The 16,032-nt window shown below is 43.4% G+C and overlaps 1 protein-coding gene across 4 annotated transcripts in view; it reads left to right on the top strand.

The window, feature by feature from the left end:
• Nucleotides 1-13,967, top strand: part of eif2d (eukaryotic translation initiation factor 2D) — a 48,548-nt gene extending 34,581 nt beyond the window's left edge. For 2 of the 4 annotated variants that reach the window (XM_070859039.1, XM_070859041.1), the window contains 5 exons: nt 296-385; nt 2,457-2,552; nt 4,733-4,853; nt 10,378-10,552; nt 13,427-13,967. In XM_070859039.1, coding sequence (XP_070715140.1) covers nt 296-385; nt 2,457-2,552; nt 4,733-4,853; nt 10,378-10,552; nt 13,427-13,500 — 556 coding nt within the window. In that variant the 3' untranslated portion in view covers nt 13,501-13,967. The remainder of the gene's footprint in view (nt 1-295; nt 386-2,456; nt 2,553-4,732; nt 4,854-10,377; nt 10,553-13,426) is intronic. The other 2 variants (XM_070859040.1, XM_070859042.1) reach the window with 2 other exon arrangements.
• The last annotated feature ends 2,065 nt before the right edge of the window (nt 13,968-16,032 follow it).

The raw sequence follows: 16,032 nt of genomic DNA on the forward strand, positions 1-16,032 counted from the left end.
CCTCTGAGAAAGATTTGTCAATGTGTATTGAATTTTGGGCAGTTTTATACTGTTGACCTCGATGCACTGGGAACTGGTTCAATACTACAGAAACTCCATTTCACTTGATATTCTTGATGTTATCTGAGATCCCTCAGTCTAGGCTGAATTCTAGTTTAGGTTCCAAAGGTATGTTAACCCACTGCACCACTCTAATATGGTTCCTTAAACATGCATCCAGATTGGGAATTACTTTCAGAGATAAAAAATTCTGCTTTTTTTTCTTCCTGCCTAAATTTATTTACATTCTGTTTAGAAGAGATGTCACGCTCTCGAGTGCGGACGTTAGAAGTATCATCACAAATTATGTAAAGTCCAATGAACTGATCGATGACTACAATAAAAAGTAAGTGATACACATGGTATCTAAATCTTAAAGATAATTCAGACTTGTTTAAAGGACTTGGGAAAGGGTAAGGAGTCTGTCATCCAGACAACAGAGTGGCACAGAGCATTATTATTCACTGAGAAAATACAGTAATTAGAAAAGGCTAAGGGTTCTGCCATTTAGATGGCCTAAAATGTCTTGTTACTTGTTAACAGAGAATGTGTATTATTAAGTAAGGCAGTAATCCATGAAGGTCCACTGATCATATGTTTCACATGCCAATTCGGGTCCCTGTTTGAGTAGCCCAGTCTTTCAGTTGAGCATTTAGAAGAATTGACTAAGTGCTTTGAACATGGGTGTGAGGGCCATACTTGTCCTCTGATTTATTGGGCCCAAATTTGGCCCTCTTTTTTTCGGCGCACTCACGTGAGGTGCGCTGACTTCCTACACTCGGCGCCGATAAGATAACCCCGTATTCTCCCTGCTCTGTCGATTGGCCTTGTGCTTGACGCGGCATGGCAATTCAATTGGGGGGGGAGGAGTTAGGGCCCTGCGCTCAAAAGAGTGCTGGCAGCACAAAGCATGTGCACTGGAGATTTCGTGCATGCGCAGTAGCTCCTCTGCAGCATGGGACTCGATGCCCCGCACCTATCCCTGGCCGAGTAGCCTCCCGCACCGGCCGGCCGGCCCGCTGACTTTCCGGGCCAAGGTAGGACTTGAGTTTTAATTTTTATTTATTGATGGTTGTGCTTTGTTTAGTGTGGAGAGTTTTGATGGGGGTGGGGGCGGCTGGCGGTGGGGGGAGGAGGAGGAGCTGGGGAGAGTTTTGATGAGTGGGGGGGTAGGGAGGAGAGTTTTGAAGTGCGGGAGAGAGGAGAGTTTTGATGGGGGGAGGGGCGGAGGAAGGAGAGTTTTGAAGGGGGGGGGAGGGAGGAGAGTTTTGATTGGGGAGGGGTGAGGAGGGAGGAGAGTTTTGATGGTGGGGGCGGGGAGAGTCAGCAGTCCTCAGAGAAGAAGTCCACCAGTCCCTCGGAGTTGATTCCTGCAGCCTCCGTGTTCTGCGAGCCCAGCCTGCTGTGTGTTATGTGTGGCCAGTTCCTTGCGCGCTCTCTCCCGCCCTCGGGCGTCCTACCCACCCGCACCTATCCCCAATAGAGTAGCCTCTCATACCGGCAGGCCCGCTAACTTCCCGGGCTGAGTTATGAAGGTAGGACTTAAGTTTTATTTTGAATTTATTTTTAAAACATTTATTATTGATGGTTTTTATGCTTCTTGAATGTTGTTATGAAGGTGTTTAGTGCTTTGCAAGGTCCTCTCCGCTTCCCCCCCCCATCTCTGGCTATCTGCGCTGATTTCATAACTCTCCGCAAGGGTTTTCTGTGCGGCCACAAGTGGCCACATACGCTGGCCTATGTTAGTTTGGAGCAATTGTAACTGTCCAAATTGGCTTAAATGGTCAAAACAAGCATAGGTGGCTGGTAACGCACCCTTTTGGAAAAAAAAACTTTAAAAAATCCTAACTAACTCATTTGCACTGGTGCAAATTAAATGTGCAGAATGGGGATTTTTAAGGTATTCCAGAAAAATCAAGTTGCTCCAAAAAAAACGGAGCAACTCCTGGGCAAATTTGGGCCTAATAATGCCTAATGCTTTAGCACATTGTACAGTAGATTCACGTGCATTAATCACACAGCTTTGTATTTGATTATATTCCTTTACAATGATATGACCTACTATCTGATGCATCTTTCTCTAATTGCCTCTTTGCATGTTGGTGCATTTTATCTCAAAATAAAAAGTGGCTAAACCAAAAAGCTGGTAACTCTGCTGCTCATGTAGAAAATCGTGGTTAGTACTTCCTAGAAAAAGCACGAGAAACATTGTCGTTGTGATTTTATTATCATGTAAAATTACTGCCATAATCCTCAAAGGGATAGATATCAGAATGGAGTAGCATATGAAACACAAAATAAATCCTCGTCTAAGCTATTTAGCGATGATGATTGTTTCAATCCAAAGTACATAATTAGACTTTTGGCATTCCTGCTGCATTTTACAGTAAAAATTCTTCTTTGTTTCTCTTCCTCAGTTATGTAACCATTAATCCTATTCTTTGTGACTGCATATTGGAAAAATCTGAGCACCATGTTGTAACTAAACTCAAATGGGATGATCTCTTTACTAGGTAAGCAGTGCTGTTAAAATGCCGCAGTCTGGTTGTAACATTGCAGCCTTGTTCACTGAGATACTGCAACATTAAGATTAGCAATAGCTTGCATTTATATAATGCCTAGAATCATAGACTCATAGAATGGTTACAGCACGAAAGGCGGCCATTCAGCCCATTGAGCCTGTGCCAACTCTCAGCTAGTCCCACTCCCCCATCCTTTCCCCGTAGCCCTTAAAATGTTTTTTCTTCAGATACCTATCCAACTCTCCTTTGAAAGACCAGATGGAATCGGCCTCCACCACCCTTTCAGGCAGTGCAGATCTTAACCATTCGCTGCGTAATAAAGTTTTTTCTTGCGTTGCCTTTGGTTCTTTTGCTAATCACCTTAAATCTGTGACCTCTGGTTCTCGACCAGTTTCTCTCGATCTACCCTGTCCAGACCCCTCATGAATTTGAAGACCTCTATCAAATCTTCTCTGCTGTAAGGAAAACAACCCCAGCTTCTCCAGTCTATCAACATAACTGAAGTCCCTTATTCCTGGAATCATTCTTGTAAATCTTCACTGTACCTTCTCTAAGGCCTTCACATCCTTCCTAAAATGTGGTGTCCAGAACTGGACATAATACTCCAGTTAGGGCCGAACCAGTGTTTTATACAGGTTCATCATCATTTCCACACTTTTGTACTCTATACCTCTATTTATGAAGCCCAGGATCCTGTGTAAGCCTTTTTAACCACTTTCTCAACCTGCCCTGCCACCTTCAATGATTTGTGTACACATACCCCCAGGTCTCTCTGTTCGTGCACCCCTTTAGGATTGTACCATTTAGTTTATATGTCCTCTCCTCATTCATTCTACCAAAATGCATCACTTTACACTTTTCTGCATTAAACTTCTGCCGCGTGTTTGCCCATTTCACCAGCCTGTCTAATGTAGAAAAACCTTCCAAAGTGCCTCATAAAAATGTAATCACACAAAAATTGTTGCCGAGTCAAGGAAGGAGATATTAGGAGGGGTGACTAAAACATGGCCAAAATTGTGGGTGTTAAGGAGAGTCTTAAAGGCAGAGAAGTGGGAACGTTTATGGAGAGAATTCCAGAGCTCAGAGCTAGATGGCTGAAGGCACAGCCGCCAATGGAGGCACATAGGGAACGGGAGTTGCACAAGAGGCCAGCGTTGGTGGAAAGCAGAGTACTCGGAAGGTTGTGGGGCTGAAGAAAGTTATAGAGATTGGAACAGTAATGCCATGAAGGGATTTAAACATGATGGCATTGGGGGATCAGGAGCCAATGTAAGTCAGCTGTGTTTTTTTTTTAATTTTTTCGATCTGTTTCCAAGTTTTGTTAGAGTCATTCTTGGTTAAGATTCACTACAGTTGCTTTTATATCAGTCTTGCTGTGTTAATGCTGCCAGCTACTGATGTGTGGGCCTACGCTATTTCAATGGTGTCCAGTAGAACTCATTGACTAGCCACAGAATGAGGCTATGGCAACACTGATTTAGCCACCTGCACTAATTTTAATAGAAAATGCCTTTTACACAATGCAAGTGAACATACTTCACACATGTGTATATTTACTTAACAACCACTGAAGACCACTCGGGGACCAAGGAAATAAACCAGTCACAACGGTCAGAAAAATACCGTACACGCTCTGCTTTTTGTCATACCGTTTTCCACGCAAACACACAAAAAGGTTAAAGTTCGTGTGCGAATTTAGAGATCACATAACCAACTGAGGGTGGGTCACAGTCTCAGAATAAGAGGTCAGACATTTACGACTGAGATGAGAAATTTCTTCACTCAGAGGGTGGTGAATCTTTGGAATTCTCTACCCCAGAGAGCTGTGGATATTCAGTGGATGAGATCGATAGATTTTTGGATACGAAAGGATCTGGGGATAGTGCGGGAAAGTGGAATTGAGCCATGATATTGAATGGCGGAGCAGGCTCGAAGGGCCAAATGGCCTGCACCTGCTCCTATTTCTTTTGTCTTATTCAAATCCTTCAAAAACATGAGGGAACATTCTGTAATTTTCCTTTTAAAATGTGCAGCATTCAAGCATGCAACTCCAGCATTGTAGGAGCTGTCAGTAATTGTCCTCAAAGGGATGGGTTTAATCAAAATGTAATCAAATCTTGTGCTGTCTGATTTGCTGCTGTAATGAATTACAACTAAAGATTGTTTTACAGGTGTCTGGAGAAGCTGCAACAATGTCATCAAGTGACTTTTCCGGGGCAGAAGCCAATCGTTCGAAAGGGTAACATTAAACCCATTAGTATTGATGTGGCACAGCGTGCTTCAAACAAAAAGGTCGGTTGCTGAAACCTAGTTACCAGAGGGGCTATAATGAATACATCTCGGTGAATTAGAGTCAAGTTGCGCACCATCCTTTGAATGGCTTATGCTCATTAACTGAGATTTTACTGAGTTAATTTTTAGTGATATTTATAGTATGCATATAAAGTTGTGAATTTTCTTTACAATTCTTTTTCTTACCACTGTCATCTGTTCTAAATTGAAGTAGGAACTGCAGAAGTATTGGCATATGATGTAGAATATGCAGCGTTGCTGTTTGTCATTATAGTGTATGCATAGGTTGTATTTGGTTCACAGCAATCTTGTTATGGAAATCAGCGCTTGTTGAAACGTATTCTATTTGTGTGGGAGACCTGCTTCATTTTTGTGGAGTTGTACCTAATCTAACTCCAAGAGGAATAAATACTGCATTCTCAGCACAGCTGGTCTGGCTCTCTCGTCCATCACTCGTTTGCTGTGTTGACTATAGGGTATGCTCACTTTACGTATATTGACTTAACCCTCGGGTGTACAATGTGGCTACTGGTCTCTACTACCTGTACACACTACTACCTTCCTCCCATCTGCAGCACTCCAGAATTAACATGGTATGAGACCTGAATTGGCTAGAATAGACTAGCGAGTGATACTTAAAAGGTTGACGGTGGAAAGGCAAAAACATTTAAATATCACATGGATGAACTTCAACAATTGTACATCCCTGTCTGGAGTAAAAATAAAACGGGGAAGGTGGCTCAACCGTGGCTAACAAGGGAAATTAAGGATAGTGTTAAATCCAAGGAAGAGGCATATAAATTGGCCAGAAAAACCAGCAAACCTGAGGACTGGGAGAAATTTAGAATTCAGCAGAGGAGGACCAAGGGTTTAATTAGGAGGGGGAAAATAGAGTATGAGAGGAAGTTTGCTGGGAACATAAAAACTGACTGCAAAAGCTTCTATAGATATGTGAAGAAAAAAAGATTAGTGAAGACAAACGTAGGTCCCTTGCAGTCAGATTCAGATGAATTTATAATGGGGAACAAAGAAACGGCGAACCAATTAAACAAATATTTTGGTTCTGTCTTCACGAAGGAAGACACAAATAACCTTCCGGAAATACTAAGGGACCGAGGGTCTAATGAGAAGGAGGAACTGAAGGAAATCCTTATTAGGCGGGAAATTGTGTTACGGAAATTGATGGGATTGAAGGCTGATAAATCCCCGGGGCCTGATAGTCTGCATCCCAGAGTACTTAAGGAAGTGGCTCTAGAAATGGTGGATGCATTGGTGATCATTTTCCAACAGTCTATCGACTCTGGATCGGTTCCTATCGACTGGAGGGTAGCTAATGTAACATCACTTTTCAAAAAGGGAGGGAGATAGAAGGCAGGTAATTATAGACCGGTTAGCCTGACCGGTTAGTGGGGAAAATGTTGGAATCAATTATTAAAGATGAAATAGCAGCACATTTGGAAAGCAGTGACGGGATCAGTCCAAGTCAGCATGGATTTATGAAAGGGAAATCCTGCTTGACAAATCTTCTGGAATTTTTTGAGGATGTAACTGGTAGAGTGGACAAGGGAGAACTGGTGGATGTGGTGTATTTGGACTTTCAAAAGGCTTTTGACAAGGTCCACACAAGAGATTGGTGTGCAAAATTAAAGCACATGATATTGGGGGTAATGTACTGACGTGGATAGAGAACTGGTTGGCAGACAGGAAGCAAAGAATCGGGATAAACGGGTCCTTTTCAGAATGGTAGGCAGTGACTAGTGGGGTGCCGCAGGGCTCAGTGCTGGGACCCCAGCTATTTACAATATACATTAATGATTTGGATGAGGGAATTGAGTGTAATATCTCCAAGTTAGCAGATGACACTAAGCTGGGTGGCGGTGTGAGCTGTGAGGAGGACGCTAAAAGGCTGAAAGGGGACTTGGACAGGTTAGGTGAGTGGGCAAACGCATGGCAGATGCAGTATAATGTGGATAAATGTGATGTTATCCACTTTGGTGGCAAAAACAAAAAGGCAGAATATTTTCTGAATGGCGGCAGATTAGGAAAAGGGGAGGCGCAACGAGACCTGGGTGTCATGGTACATCAGTCATTGAAAATTGGCATGCAGGTACAGCAAGCGGTGAAGAAGGCAAATGGTATGTTGGCCTTCATAGCTAGGAGATTTGAGTATAGGAGCAGGGAGGTCTTACTGCAGTTGTACAGGGCCTTAGTGAGGCCTCACCTGGAATATTGTGTTCAGTTTTGGTCTCCTAATCTGAGGAAGGACGTTCTTGCTATTGAGGGAGTGCAGCGAAGGTTTACCAGACTGATTCCCGGGATGGCAGGACTGACGTATCAGGAGAGCCTGGATCGACTGGGCCTGTATTCACTGGAGTTTAGAAGGATGAGAGGAGATCTCACAGAAACGTATAAAATTCTAACGGGAATGGACAGGTTAGATGCAGGAAGAATGTCCCGATGTTGGGGAAGTCCAGAACCAGGGGATATAGTCTAAAGATGAGGGGCAAGCCATTTAGGACTAAGATGAGGAGAAACTTCTTCACTCAGAGAGTTGTTAACCTGTGGAATTCCCTACCGCAGAGAGTTGTTGATACCAGTTCATTGGATATGTTCAAGAGGGAGTTAGATATGGCCCTTACGGCTAAAGGGATCAAGGGGTATGGAGAGAAAGCAGGAAAGGGATACTGAGGTGAATGATCAGCCATGATCTTATCGAATGGTGGTGCAGGCTCGAAGGGACGAATGGCCTACTCCTGCACCTATTTTCTATGTTTCTATAAGAACAAAAGAGATAGGAGCAGGAGTAGGCCATACTGCCCCTCGAGTCTCCTCCGCCATTTAATACGATCATGGCTGATCCGATCATGGACTCAGGACCACTTCACTGCCCGCTCCCCATAACCCTTTATCCCCTTATTTTTAAGAAACTGTCTATTTCTGTCTTGCATTTATTCAATGTCCCAGCTTCCACTGCTCTCTGAGGCAACGAATTCCACAGATTTACAACCCTCTGAGAAAATAAATTTTTCCTCATCTCAGTTTTAAATGGGCGGCCCCTTATTCTAAGATCATGCCCTCTAGTTCTAGTCTCCCCCATCAGTGGAAACATCCTCTCTGCATCCACCTTGCCAAGCCCCCTCATAATCTTATACGTTTCGACAAGATCATCTCTCATTCTTCTGAATTCCAAAGAGTAGAGGCCCAACCTACTCAACCTTTCCTCCTACGTCAACCCCTCATCTCCGGAATCAACCTAGTGAACCTTCTCTGAACTGCCTCCAAAGCAAGTATATTCTTTCGTAAATATGGAAACCAAAACTGCACGCAGTATTCCAGGTGTGGCCTCACCAATACCCTGTATAACTGTAGCAAGACTTCCCTGCTTTTATACTCCATCCCCTTTGCAATAAAGGACAAGATTCCATTGACCTTCCTGATCACTCACTGTACCTGCATACTATCCTTTTGTGTTTCATACACAAGAACCCCCAGGTCCTGCTGTACTGCAGCACTTTGCAATCTTTCTCCATTTAAATAATAACTTTCTCTTTGATTTTTTTCAGCCAAAGTGCATGACCTCACACTTTCCAACATTGTACTCCATCTGCTAAATTTTTGCCCACTCACTTAGCCTGTCTATGTCCTTTTGCAGATTTTTGGTGTCCTCCTCACACATTGCTTTTCCTCCCATCTTTGTATCATCAGCAAACTTGACTACGTTACACTCAGTCCCATCTTCCAAGTCGTTACTATAGATTGTAAATAGTTGGGGTCCCAGCACTGATCTCTGTGGCATCCCACTAGTTACTGGTTGCCAACCAGAGAATGAACCATTTATCCCGACTCTCTGTTTTCTGTTAGTTAGCCAATCCTCTATCCATGCCAATATATTACCCCCAACCCCGTGAACATTTATCTTGCGCAATAACCTTTTATGTGGCATCTTGTCAAATGCCTTCTGGAAGTCCAAATACACCACATCCACTGGTTCCCCCTTATCCACCCTGTTCGTTACATACTCAAAGAATTCCATCAAATTTGTCAAATATGACTTCCCCTTCATAAATCCATGCTGACTCTGCCTGACTGAATTTTGCTTTTCCAAATGTCCCGATACTGCTTCGTTAATAATGGACTCCAACATTTTCCCAACCACAGATGTTAGCTAACTGGTCTATAGTTTCCTGCTTTTTGTCTGCCTCCTTTTTTAAATAGGGCCGTTACATTTGCAGTTTTCCAATCTGCATGACAACTCTGTGCAAAAAAAAAATGTTTCCTCATGTCGTGTCTGGTGCTTTTACCATCATCTTAAACCTGTGTCCTCTAGTTACCAACACTTCTGCCACTGGAATCAGTTTCTCCTTATTTATTGGGTCTTTACTCGTTGGAGTTCAGAAGGATGAGGGGTGATCTTATAGAAACATTTAAAATAATGAAAGGGATAGACAAGATAGAGGCAGAGAGGTTGTTTCCACTGGTCGGGGAGACTAGAACTAGGGGGCACAGCCTCAAAATACGGGGGAGCCAATTTAAAACCCAGTTGAGAAGGAATTTCTTCTCCCAGTGGGTTGTGAATCTGTGGAATTCTCTGCCCAAGGAAGCAGTTGAGGCTAGCTCATTGAATGTATTCAAGTCACAGATAGATAGATTTTTAACTAATAAGGGAATTAAGGGTTACGGGGAGCGGGCGGGTAAGTGGAGCTGAGTCCACGGCCAGATCAGCCATGATCTTGTTGAATGGAGGAGCAGGCTCGAGGGGCTAGATGGCCTACTCCTGTTTCTAATTCTTATGTTCTTATGTTCTTATTCTATCAAAACCCTTCATGATTTTGAATACCTCTATCAAATCTTCTCTTAACCTTCTCTGCTCCAACTTCTCCAGTCTCTCCACATATCTGAAGACCCTCATCCCTTGTACCATCCTAGTAAATCTCTTCTGCATCCTCTCTAACAACTTGACATTCTTCCTAAAATGTGGTGTCCAGAATTGAACACAATACTTCAGCCGAGGCCTTGAATAAGCATATGGTTGCCATCTGTGCTTTTTCAGCTCATCCAAATCTCTGCTGGCCATATCCCATCCCTCCCCAAGTTCGGCTCACTCATCACCCTCAACCTTGCTGACGTGCACTGGCTTCTGGTCCTCCAATGCCTCTAATTTTAAGTTTTTATCTCTCTGATAATAACCCACCATGACCTTGTTTCTCTGTAACCTTCTCCATCCCTACAGCTCCTCTACCCCAGAATTCTCCGTTGCTCCAACTCTGGCTTCTTGTGTATTCCACCCCCTTCAATCCCATTGTTGGCTGTTGTGCCTTCAGCTGTCTGGGTCCCATGCTCTGTAATTGCCTTCCTAAACCCAACACCTCTCCATGTCCCTCTCTTGCTTTATAATATTCTTCCAAAAAAAAAGACCTTTTTGTCTGTTTACACCTCTTTCAAGTGCCTTGGACATTTTAAGTTAAAGGTGCTTTATAAATGTCAGTTTATACTGCAATCTATTGCTTTATTTATTTTTTGACAGGTAACTATTATTACAAACCTTGAAGTGTATGGCTTAGATCCTCAGGTTGTGGGAAGTGCCCTTCAGCTAAGAGCTCAGGCCAGCGTAACTATGAATCAAGTGCCTGGTACAAAGGACAAGATGGCACTTCAGGTTCAAGGCAACCAGGTTAATCATATTGCCAAGCTACTAACAGGCAAGTACTTCATTTAAAACAAAACAATCGCGGGTAAAATAAAATCATTTACTCAACTCCTCAGCCCATAGAATTTTGCATGATCTATGCATTCTTAAAAACGACAGGAGCAGGGTTTACGGTAACATAGTGGTCATGTTGCTGAACTAACGATCCAGGGACATGAGTTCAAGTCGCATCACAGCAGCTGTGGAATTTAAATTCAGTTATTGGATAAATCTGGAATAAAAAGCGAGTAATCAATGACCATGTAACTACCAAACTGTTGTAAAAACCCATCTAGTTCACTAATGTCCTTCCTTTAGGGTTAGGGTTAGGGAAGGAAATCTGCTGCCCTTACCTGGTCTGGCCTATATGTGACTCCAGGCTCACAGCAATGTGGTTGACTCTTAACTGCCCTCTGAAATGGCCTAGTGAGCCAGTTGCTTCAAGGCGGCGGCTCACCACTCACTACCTTCTCAAGGCCAATTAGGGATGGGAAAAAAATGCTGAATAATTGAATTTTTAAAAAAATTGCCGCCATTGTATTATTGAAGCATGAGACAAACTCTGACAGTATAAAATACAAATGTATTGGCATGGTGACCAAAGGGATTTTTTTGAAGGGCTTAATATGATTTGGGAAAGTCATGGTGTTAGCACATGCTAAGTGAAGGTGAGTACTGATGAGAGATATACCAAGGAAACTGCACAGCACTGTTAGAAGGGAAAGCTAGCAGAAAAGTGCATCGGTCTTAGAACTATTATACATAGAGTATGGAGCAGATACATACTACTAGCAAAGAGGTTAACAGAAGGAAAAGCCTGATATGAGCTAAAATGGAAGTAAAGTAGGGAATGGGGGAGGGGGAAGAGAGAAATTGCCTCTAAAGTATCTAAAGTTGAAGGTAGCATGGTGAACTGCAATGAATATAGAAGCACGGTAACAGAGGTTAAAACTGGTCAGAAGAGCTAAAATAGAAGATGAGGTTACGATAGCAGAGAATATTGGAAGAAATGTTAAGCACTTCTATAGATATGTTCATAGCAAACAGGTGAAAGGAAATTCTAGGTCACTAAATATATTCAAAAAGGAGTTAGATGAGGTCCTTACTACTAGGGGGATCAAGGGGTATGGCGCGAAAGCAGGAATGGGGTACTGAAGTTGAATGTTCAGCCATGAACTCATTGAATGGCGGTGCAGGCTAGAAGGGCCGAATGGCCTACTCCTATTTTCTATGTTTCTATGTTTCTAACAGTGACATAATATCAAGGAAGAGTAAGTGCACCTAATTAATTCATCTTTTCTGTGTTCACGGAGGAAACCGTGGGTAATTTGCCCACCATAGAAGTTGAATTTCTTTGCTGGGGAGGGACGTGTAGTGCAAGTAATAAAAAAAAAATAGAAATTTAAGATAAGGCAATCACGGCTGTGGAAGATGAAGAAAGACGGGGCACCAGACCGGGATGAACTTTGTACAAGGCTCCCTCAAGAAATGGCTAGCAAAATTTGTTATGTCTTGCCACTGTCCTTCGGAGAATCTAATAAATAGGAGATCTTTCCAATCCCAAGAATAGAAAAGCAGCTAACGTAATGCCAATCTTTATAAAAAAACTTGCATTTCTATTGCACCTTTCGTGACCACTGGACTTCTCAAAGCACTTTACTGTCAATAAAGTACTTTTTTGGAATGTAGTCACTGTTGTAATGTTATAAAGGGGCATAGGGTCGATCCAAGGAACTAAAGACCAGTGGGCAATTGGGCATCCTGAAAGATGGAATAATGAAACACCTAGACAGGTATGGTAAGAAGGAGTCCGCATAAATGTATGGGGTGGAGGTCTTGTTAACAAACTTACAGGAGGAAATGATGGTCCTTTCATATTGCGTGGACATTCTGTGGCTGTGATGTATTTAGATTCAAACTTCTGCCTAACATAATGCATCTGAGTTAGGAAGAGAGATTGAAAAGTCTGGAATGGTTTCTTCTGGAGCAGAGGGATCAGGGGAGATATTACTCAAGTATTCGATAGAATAAACTAATTGATCACTCCAGGCGACACAGGCTCAAGGTTCAAAGAGGATCGGTTCAAGGAGTAACTTTACGCCGAGGGGGATGAACAGGGGGAATGGACTGCCAAGGAAGCGAGTGATTGATGGGAATGAGTTTTTGGCACCGCCCAGTTGGACTGGCATCTTTTCTGACCTTGTACTACATATCACACTGGAGTGAATGCGGTGCGTGAGATGGTTCAGTACCTGAATTAGACTAGTAAGGATTGTCAAATTGTGATGTATGTTACTTGGATAAGATACTGGGGTCTGTTGGTACATATGGAAGAACTGTACCCCTGTACTAGGCATTACCTAGAGTAGTATTGAAGGGAGAAAATTCAGTGGGAATGGGGTTAAAAAAGCACACAGCTCTGCACCTCTCAGTTGACTGGAACCTCTGCCACCTTGTCTTGCATTTCCCCAATAGATGTCATATTTTCTCATGAGATGTGCCATCTTTACATAAAACAGGGTATTACTTTGGGGCTTTGCCATTTAAGAAGCCCTGGATGTCATACGTGGACACTTTGGGAGAAGAGGGAGGCAAAGACCTGGTATGGTCCCTTTTAATTAAAGGGGAATACCCCATTGGTGGATGGTAGAAGCATATATAAAGTACTCCCCACCTGCCCCACCCAATTTATCGATTATACTATCCACACCAAAGGATAACGTTAATTATTGTGTGTACTAGTTGTTGAAGTTTATGTCACAAGTGTGATATTTGAATTAGGTATAATGCATTCATTCAGTTGACATCTTCGTAACTAACCACTAGCAAAGGTTGTTCTGAGATCTGTCCTGTTCAATCTAACATTTGTTTTGTGATTGTGTTACAGAGGAGTACAGGATCCCGGTAAAGTATATTGAAGGCTTGAACAAAGCCCCCAAATCTGGCAAGAAGAAGCGATGACCTGGTTTATTATATTAATGGCGAGGGATCCAGTCACAGCAATAAAACCACTGACAATATCTGTTCTTGTCCATTTGTTGCGAGACTATTTAATTTGTGATATCAAACTTTCTACTGAACCATGTATTGAATAGTGGGTTACAATGCTTTTTTTGCATTAAACTATTCTGTCTGAAGAAAGTGCAGCACTGTTTGACCTGTACTGAAAACTACACATGAACTCTGTGAGTAGATGAAAAGATCATGGGGAAATAATTTGCATTAGCTGCTGGAACGACGAGTTACATGGAGTATCCAAAACCTTCAGTACCAAGCAGTGTATCGGAGTTATCCCAGTCCCCAAAGCCTACATAGTAAGTCACTGCACAGCAAAAGTAATTCATTGTGTAAAGCTCTTGAGACATTTTAATGTGATGAGGTGTTATATAAATGTAAGTAGTATTGGAATAAAAATTGCAAGAACTAAAGCTTCCAGCGGTATGTGCTTATTATGTAATGGGAGTGAATATTTAAAATGTAGGGTTATCTCAGAATTCAGTGTCGATTTCAGTAAAATGCAGGTGCATGACATGCAAAGCGAAATTTCAAGTTTTCTCAATGGTTGAGCTCTCTGAAGCCAAAAGTTTGAGATTACCAAATGTCCTTCCCCTGCCATCCCTCACCATGAACAAACCAACTCAGAACACTCATTCTTCATTTTAAACAGGATAGTAACTGAAAACAATAATATTCCACAACATGCTTGTAGTTGGTTTTAATCTCATACCTTAATTTATTGTAACTATTTAGTATCTTAAGTAATTGTATTATATACAGTTTGCACTAGATCAAAGCTGACTGATTCACACTGTGTGGCTCATGGAATTGGAATCTATAAGAATTCATATCATCATAGGCAGTCCCTTGGAATTGAGGAAGACTTGCTTCCACTCCCAAAGTGAGTTCTTTGATGGCTGAACAGTCTAATGCGAGAGCCAAAGACCCTGTTACAGGTGGGACAGACATTCGTCGAGGGAAGGGGTTGGGGGGGGGGGCTGGTTTGCCACGCGCTGCTTCTGCTGCCTGCGCTTGGCCTCTTCACGCTCTTTGTGTTGAGACTCGAAGAGCTCAACGTCCTCCCGATATATTTTCTCCAGCACGGACGGTCTTCGGCCAGAGTTTCCCAGGTGTCAGTGGTGATGTCGCACTGTACCAGGGAGGCTTTGAGGGTGTCCTTATAAGGTTTCCGCTGTCCTCCTTTGGCTCGTTTACCATGAAGGAGCTCCGCATAAAGCATTTGCTTTGGAAGTCTCGTATCTGGCACGCGAACTATGCGGCCTGCCCAGGAAGCTGATTGAGTGTGGTCAGTGTTTCAATACTGGGGAAGTTAGCCTGGTCGAGAACACTGATGTTGGTGCGTCTGTCCTCCCAGGGGATTTGCAAGATCTTGCGGAGACATCGTTGGTGATATATCTCCAGAAACTTGAGGTGCCTTCTATACATCGTCCATGCCTCAGATCCATACAGGAGGGCGGGTATTACTACAGCCCTGTAGACCATGAGCTTGGTGGTAGATTTGAGGGCCTGGTCTTCAAACACTCTTTTCCTCAGACGGCCGAAGGGTGCACTGGAGACGATATTGAAACTCTGCATCAATATCTGCCTTTGTTGATAAGAGGCTTCCGAGATATGGGAAATGGTCCACGTTGTCGAGGGCCGTGCCGTGAATCTTGATGATTGGAGGGCAGTGCTGTGTGGCGGTGACAGGCTGGTGGAGGACCTTTGTCTTACGGATGTTAAGCGTAAGGCCCATGCTTTCATATGCCTCAGTGAATACATTGACTATATCCTGGAGTTCAGCCTCTGAATGTGCGCAGGTGCGGGCGTCGTCCACATATTGCAGCTCAACGACAGAGGTTGGGGTGATCTTGGACCTGGCCTGGAGGTGGTGTAGGTTAAACAGATTCCCACTGGTTCTGTATAGTTCCACTCCAGCGGGGAGCTTGTTGACTGTGAGGTGGAGTATGGCGGTGAGGAAGATTGAGAAGAGGGTTGGAGCGATGATGCAGCCTGTTTGACCCCGGTCCGGATATGGATTGGGTCTGTAATGGATCCGTTGGTAAGGATCACGGCCTGTATGTCATCGTGAAGGATGTTGACAAACTTTTGGGGGCATCCGAAATGGAGGAGGACACTCCATAGACCCACACGGTTGACAGTGTCAAAGGTCTTTGTAAGACCGAAAAAGGCCATGTATAAGGGCTGGCGCTGCTTCCTGCATTTTTCCTGCAACTGTCGCGCTGTGAAGATCACGTCTGTTGTGCCCCGTAGGGGACGAAATCTGCATTGTGATTCCGAGAGGAGATCCTTGGCCACAGGGAGAAGACGGTTGAGGAGAAGACGGTTGAGGAGAACTCTAGCGACAACTTTCCCAGTGGCTGATCGCAGGGAGATTCCTCTGTAGTTGCCACAGTCGGACTTGTCCCCTTTTTAAAAAATGGTCACAATCACTGCATCTCTGAGATCTCCCGGCATGCTCTCCTCCCTCCAGAT

Source organism: Pristiophorus japonicus, chromosome 17, assembly GCF_044704955.1.
Source record: "Pristiophorus japonicus isolate sPriJap1 chromosome 17, sPriJap1.hap1, whole genome shotgun sequence".
NCBI lineage: Eukaryota > Metazoa > Chordata > Chondrichthyes > Pristiophoridae > Pristiophorus > Pristiophorus japonicus.